General features: G+C 41.1%; 1 protein-coding gene across 4 annotated transcripts in view; it reads left to right on the forward strand.

Moving 5' to 3' along the window:
• The window catches only part of LOC123980573 (inactive ubiquitin carboxyl-terminal hydrolase 53), a 39,730-nt gene extending 33,209 nt beyond the window's left edge, over window positions 1-6,521 (forward strand). For 3 of the 4 annotated variants that reach the window (XM_046065018.1, XM_046065021.1, XM_046065019.1), the window contains 3 exons: window positions 4,224-4,290; window positions 4,386-5,119; window positions 5,220-6,521. In XM_046065018.1, coding sequence (XP_045920974.1) covers window positions 4,224-4,290; window positions 4,386-5,119; window positions 5,220-5,296 — 878 coding nt within the window. In that variant the 3' untranslated portion in view covers window positions 5,297-6,521. The remainder of the gene's footprint in view (window positions 1-4,223; window positions 4,291-4,385; window positions 5,120-5,219) is intronic. The other variant, XM_046065020.1, reaches the window with a different exon arrangement.
• The last annotated feature ends 866 nt before the right edge of the window (window positions 6,522-7,387 follow it).

Consider the following 7,387-nt stretch of genomic DNA (forward strand, 5'->3'; position numbering starts at 1 on the left):
GGGGGTCACAACTACTGTTAAAGAAAAAAAATATACCCCTCAAATATGAGTCATGTTGCAACTTAGCAATAATGGTTATTTTTAACTTCTAGACAGGACGGAGGGAGATTAGATGACATGAATAGCTCAAGGGGGTTTGTCGCCTAGACACCCTTCACATTCTTTATCTAGCACATGCTTGCTTGTGATACACAGTATCAGCACAGAGATAAAGAAGGAAAACATCTTTTAAATTACCAAATATCTTGGAAAAATGCCTCCCTAATTCCCCTCAACAGGAATAGACCGAGTTAATCCCGAATAAGAGGGGGAGATGGGTCAGCTTTTAGGGGCCACCCAGCTGTGCCTAGTCGGGCAGAAAATGCCACCACTGGGCCTGTCAGAAGGTGGTGTTCAAACACGAGGCAAGGAAAATGCAATTTTGTAGCAGTGCAGTTAGTTCTTGGTCTGAAAGAGTTAGGAAATACAGCACAGGAACAGCAGCTACAATTTGTTATCGGTCTTCAGTTTTATTCAGTTAAAAATAGCTTTCACACAAGTGTGGTGAGCTGGGGAAAGAGAATGAAAAAGGCATAGTGCTAAATTCTGGACTTGTCATTGGCCTACAAGGATCTGCACATGCTGAGTGATTCATGTGAAAGAGACAAACACTTCTGTGATAGGCATGGTTATTCATTCACTCCTCCAATATCCCTTTTCAGATGTATATCTCAAAATATATAATTTATTGTTAAAGAATGTATTAAATTTTCCTCAAATTATCATTAAGGATAGTCTTTATCTGATGAAATCTGTGTTCATAATTGCTTGCACAGACCTACATTTTGTACATTTTTGGATTAAAGGCACTCCTTAATGCTTTTATTTACTCTCTCATGCTGTTTGCCCCCTAGTTCTTTAAGGGAGATATGACGGTGTACAGATAACCCATATAACCTGGATGAATCACTTGCCTCCTATTTTTTGTACAATTTCATAAAACATTGGTATTTGAAAAGCATCTACAACTGTGTTTTGAGTTAGTCTTGATTAATTTGATGAATGGCTTGAAATGCTGAATTGTCAATTGCTGGTCCTATACCTGGCTAAAATCATGGATTTGAGGTCTATTCTTCATTAGCTATTTTAAAGTCAGTATGGTATATTTATGCCCTGCTGCCTTCACATTGTATTGACAAGCTGCAATAAATGTGTCCAAAGTCAATTTGGCTAGAGTTCAGTGGCGGTAGTCTGTCGTGAGCTGCAGTTTCAGAGAAGGCTGAGCAGATTCCAGTAGTCCATTAAAGTCCAAAATCCTTTCTAAAAGCACACAGATGTGGGAGGGCAGTTGTGAGGAGTTCAGTTGACATGTTGACAACAAGCATTCATTCTTTGACTGCATCAAAGAAGTCTGAAGTCTAGGCCGGGGCCCTTCTTGGTTGCCTGGATGACGACTTTTGTCCTTGTGAATAAATGTCATTGAGCTGCATTATACCAAAATGGTAGCAAAACATCCTGTATACAACAGTGTGAAAGAGCTCACGGCTGTCACGAGATGGGTGCACTTCAGCCTGCTATGCTGACAGTGAACCACGCCTTTTCTCAGTTTGTCCTGATTGGCTTCGATGGTTACTGCAGACCTCATCAGCAGTCCTGTTATGACTCACTTTGCACATGACCATATCGTCTTCAAAGTTGTGATAACACAAACAGTGAAGGTGTGTACTTAACTTGGTCCTAAAGTATCTGTAATACAATGTTTGAATTAATTTGTATGAGATAAATGTCCCTATCTGAAACAACGCTTGTGAGTTCAGAAAACGCTAAAAAGTAAATTTGATCCCTTATCTGATTAAATGGATTTGTTATCCATTGCGCTTGCTTGCATACATCTTCTGCAGTGAAAGTGTGTCCGTGAGTTAGCCGTAAACCTACTTGGCTTAGCCCATCTATGGATGCCACTTAACAAGCCAGTGACTGATGTGATAACCATAGTGTTAATGCCATGGCATGAGTACATGCTTCTGTTGTGGCATTTGGCATAATGGTCCTATGCCCGTGCCATATCAACACTCACAGAAACAAAGGCTATTCCAAATAATTTTTTTGAAAGAATTGTGTGGTGACTTTTTTGAGTTGTGGCCACTGACAGATAAAATTGCTGAAAACTTGACATTTTTGTCATGTTTTCTACCCACACAGTTCAGGTCTTAATGAAAAGCCGAACTGCAAATATTCATGCAAGGCTGATTGATGTTCAAGAATTTTAAGCACCCCAGAAAGCAGAACGCAGAGAACTACAAATCGCGACTTGACAGCCTTAGAACTGAAATGTGTAGAGGTTTTTTTTATTTTTTTTTTGTGGCATCAACAAAACTTCAAAGGGCTGTCAGGAATTTCTGCATGTACAATTTCTCTAAACCTTGTTAGGGTTTGCTTTCATGGTCTGTATAGAGGCACATATTTTTATTTCTTCTGGGAGTTTCACACTCTGGCAGTTGGAATAATTGAAATGATGTCAGATCACTTCCCCTCAGTTAAATGTCCCGAGTAACTTTTTAGTGGATAACAGCAGGCCTAAACAGGTGCTTCTCTTGAACATTTCTCAGAATGATCCTTTTATGCTGGAATGGGATTAGAGACAGATCTGTGCATGATTTACATGAGTAGAGTATCTTTTATAAGTCCTTAAAAGATGAGTATATAGTAGTGCAAGTCGACCACTGATTTCTCACACATTTGGAAAATGCAAAAAAACATGTATGCATATGAGACAGCTTCGCTTTCTTTAATCCTATTTAGCAACTTGATGTTATGCTTTCCACTTAACATGGGAATGTCAGGGAAATGTTATTGCACACCACTTGGTGCAGTTTAGACAGTACATTAAATGTCGCTGAACCACAGTCTAATCCATGCAATCACAGCACATGGACGGTTTCCCAGGCAAGTGCAGTAGGCCATGTAAACAGCAGGACACCTTTAGTACATCTGCTTTGCTGGCGTTCGCAGCTACAGCAGTGATCCCAAAATTCCACTGAAATGAATGTTTTCTGGAGATCAGCCAGACCCTGAACCTGAAGAATTGATTTACATTAACATTCGGATGGAAATGTAGCGATTATTTGATAGCTGTTGTCTGAAAAATCTTTTGATTTCAACAGCAGCAGACATTCTTGTAACCCAACAACACTGTCGCCTTGCCCTTTGTTATCCAGCTGCTTTCTCCTTCAAGCTTTCTCTTGGCAACAGTGTGCGTGACCATAAAGACGAGGGCATTTTCTCTGGAAAAGGCATTGAAAGCTGCTTCCCTTTTTGTTTTTGAGAATGATATTGTTACGGTTGCTTGCCAACATTGCAGATCAGCGTCATCAAATTGTGAATTGCCACATGGACTTAGCGGCTTAAAAATGCAATAGTGTTGTGGAGGGGATCTGGAGTCTGGAGTCTGACCCCGGCGTAATTGCATGCCAGCACAAAGGATTTAGCCACTAATGCTTTGAGAGAGCACAGGGGAAAAAAGAGGGTATGCTGACACACCACAGATGGTCCTCAGCCACTCACTCTCTTCCTTGTCCTGTTAGTCAGTCGGTGTCTGTCTCATGCCTTGTAAATCACACCCACCATGCTAACTTGGCTAAGCTCCACACCAGCCCCCACCCAGGGACTTGTTTATAAACATGTGTTTTTGCTGATTTAATGGGTGAATTGAGCTATTACCTCTAAATTATTGCAGCATAACTCACTGACATCACATTATGATTGACCTTAATAGCGTGATAGAATTTCCCTTGCTTTCGTTAGTTTGTGTATGTTCCAACTTCTAAATCTGCTAGAGTTCATTCAGGGTCTTTATTGTTTCATTAGTACTCTTAACTCAAAGCTAATAGGGCTGGGATATGAACCCAAACTCCCTTTGAGGGGCCACGTTCTTTGGCTGGATCAGACAGTCAGAGTGGTACACAGGGGGCCTGAGGGCGCTCTGCCAGACTAGCTGCTTTGATACTTCCTCTCTCAGCACCAGGCAAAGGGCCTCACCATGACCCCAGTTAGATAACATGTCTTTGCTGGAGAGAGACAGAATTATTTTAGTCGTATTCAAATAGAAACCCATGACAGATGTTACCTAGCTCTGTTTTCCGACCATCTGGTAGTGATGACCATGAGTTTACAAATGAGTGTCTGTGTGTGTGTGTGTGTGAGAGAGATATAAAATGCTCATGAGGCTTCATTGTTGTCTGTAGGTGAACAAGAAAGAAAATCTCCAGATCTACAAGACGCAGACATCTTGTCTAGTCAGCCAATACAAAGGTAAAAAAAAAAAATAGGTAGTTACAAGAACACTGCAAGTGGTCGGTTGATTTGGTGCAAAGTAAAATACTGATGATTGTGTTTTTGCTTCATAGCAGAAGAAGAGCCTTCCGATACACTCCTGGGATCTTGGAAAGTTACAATAGTCTTGACAGCGAACTAGAGGAAAACGTGGATAGCAGCCCCGTGAGCCCTGTGCCTCCTTACTTAGCAAAGACCAGCAGTTCTGAGTGGAACAGCTCGGATGACCTTGCAGGACCTTTCTCTGAACAAGAAGAAATGGGCACGGTTGCCCACTTACACCCTTTCTTGCACAACTATCCTCCACCTTTACCCCCCAAGACCTTTGGCAGCAATCACGCTGACCCATCTGTTGTCCACTCCCTGCCACCGGAGGTGCCACCACGGTTGAGCCCCCGCAGTGAACCCAAAAATGGCTTGTCCTCCCTCTCGCACACCACCCTCCGCCGGTGGATTGAGACACCTGCCGAGCTCAGGCTTTCATCAGATGCCAGCTCCAAGTCGGGGTCATCGGACCAGGACAGGAACGATCTGTCGGCAAGCGAGAGCGACGAGAGGTTACCCAGTCCAAAGCCCGGACACGATCACGGTACAGACTCCCCTGGTCCGACAGATATGGTTCTTCCCACCACCTACTTTTCTGTGGACAACTGTATGACAGACACTTACCGGGCCAAATACCACAAGCCTGCCTTGTACATGAAAGCAGAGGACCACATGTCATCAGGGGAGAGTGATGTTGATGGGAGGGGTCTTCCTTTGCCAGATGTTCAGCCACCAGAGCCTTCCAAAAGCAGATCAGAACCAGGTACTGTATGCCGTTATTATTGCTAATCATACTTTGCGTGACATTTGTAGCCTTTTTGTAAATGTCAGCATTGATTGAGTCTTTGGCTTTTGTCTTGCAGGCTTTTCTACTACTAAGACGGCTGCAAAGTGGAACCCAGTTACTCCAAAAGGACTTGATGAGCATGGTTTCCTATGATTTTAACAAAAGCATCAATAGACCTTGAGTGATCCAGTGACTGGATGCCAAAAGGAATTGCTATGCACTATGACTGCTAGACAGTGTGACTCCTTCTGACTGGGATGTGTATTTTCTTATATACTCAACAGAAAGTTGGACATTAAACTAAATGCCAAAGAGATTGTGAAAAGAATGGCAGGTGTCCTTAGTAGCTATATTGTTGTTTTGGTATGAACTACTAAAAGCTTTGAATGAACAGTGAATTTGCACAGTCGAGAGCACCAGAAAGTCACAGAGAAATAAACATCTCCAAAAACATTTGCTGGCGATCATGTTTGGACTTTTGGAGCTCAAAAGCAAAGGGTTGGATTAGTAAAGAATGTGTCACAAAAAGCCACTTTACCACTCAAGAGATTATTTTCATGAGGAAGTAACCCACTTCTTGCAGTTCTACTTCCTCTCACTCCATGGAATGTTTTTATTTGTGTGTTTAACTACTCCCATTTCAGCGTTATGAGGTGTCTGCCCCAGTTCTATCTGTGTTTCACATCATATACCCTATACCCTTTCATGGGTTTTGAAGGTTCCAGTAATATTCAGAACATGAATTTTTTTTGTACATTTTAGAAAGCATATTGGGCACTCTTTTGGCAAGACCTAGGTAATGGGTATAAATGTTAAATTGATTGTTTATTGGTAGAATGTCGAGGCACGTCCCTATCCTCACATGCACATTTACACACTTCCCATCATCCTTGCATATTTATTGTGTTTTATGTGTTTACACTGTTTTTCTGGTTGATTATTTTCCTTTTTACACTCCTGTGAGTGACACTGACAGTTTTAAACTTCAATTGGTTGTCTTTAGCTCAATTAATTATTCAGTTTGCTGTCCAATTTCCTAAAGATTGCTCCTATTGGCAGCAAGTCTGCTCTGGTAGGACACGGACATGTTAGAATTTAAAATTGTCACCTAGGGATTGACAGGGCTTGCTTTTTCTTTGAGGGGGTTATTATAATAACGTTGTAAATCTGAGTAGTGGACTATTTTTTTTTGGTTCAAAATATTTTCTATATGCAGCAGGACTCTAATGCACAGTGCCTTTTGTATTTTTCTATGTTGTGACAAGATTAAATTGGAGCCCTGGTTTGTACAATTCTTTGATTTTAAAGAATATTTGTAACATTTTATTTTATTTTTATTGATGAACAATTGTTAAATAAACAGTTTTATTTAACCATATGTGTGTCAAGCTGTGTAATATTCAAGAGCACAACGTTTAGAATATAGCAGCGCTTATCTTGATATAATTTATTTTGTAAGAGGAAACTAATCGAGGATGCTAATTTAGAAATCATCCAAATATAGATACTGATGCAAAACACTGTCTTTTCTAAATAAATAGATCCTATTGACACACAATGTACAGTGAGGAAAATAAATATTTGAACACCCTGCTATTTTGCAAGTTCTCCCACTTAGAAATCATGGAGGGGTCTGAAATTGTCATCGTAGGTGCATGTCCACTGTGAGAGACATAATCTAAAAAATAAAATCCAGAAATCAGAATGTATGATTTTTTAACTATTTATTTGTATGATACAGCTGCAAATAAGTATTTGAACACCTGTCTATCAGCTAGAATTCTGACTCTCAAAGACCTGTTAGTCTGCCTTCAAAATGTCCACCTCCACTCCATTTATTATCTTAAATTAGATGCACCTGTTTGAGGTTGTTAGCTGCATAAAGACACCTGTCCACCCCATACAATCAGTAAGAATCCAACTACTAACATGGCCAAGACCAAAGAGCTGTCCAAAGACACTAGAGACAAAATTTTACACCTCCACAAGGCTGGAAAGGGCTACGGGGAAATTGCCAAGCAGCTTGGTGAAAAAAGGTCCACTGTTGGAGCAATCATTAGAAAATGGAAGAAGCTAAACATGACTGTCAATCTCCCTCGGACCGGGGCTCCATGCAAGATCTCACCTCGTGGGGTCTCAATGATCCTAAGAAAGGTGAGAAATCAGCCCAGAACTACACGGGAGGAGCTGGTCAATGACCTGAAAAGAGCTGGGACCACCGTTTCCAAGGTTACTGTTGGTAAT

This window comes from Micropterus dolomieu, linkage group LG12, assembly GCF_021292245.1.
Source record: "Micropterus dolomieu isolate WLL.071019.BEF.003 ecotype Adirondacks linkage group LG12, ASM2129224v1, whole genome shotgun sequence".
Classification (NCBI taxonomy): domain Eukaryota; kingdom Metazoa; phylum Chordata; class Actinopteri; order Centrarchiformes; family Centrarchidae; genus Micropterus; species Micropterus dolomieu.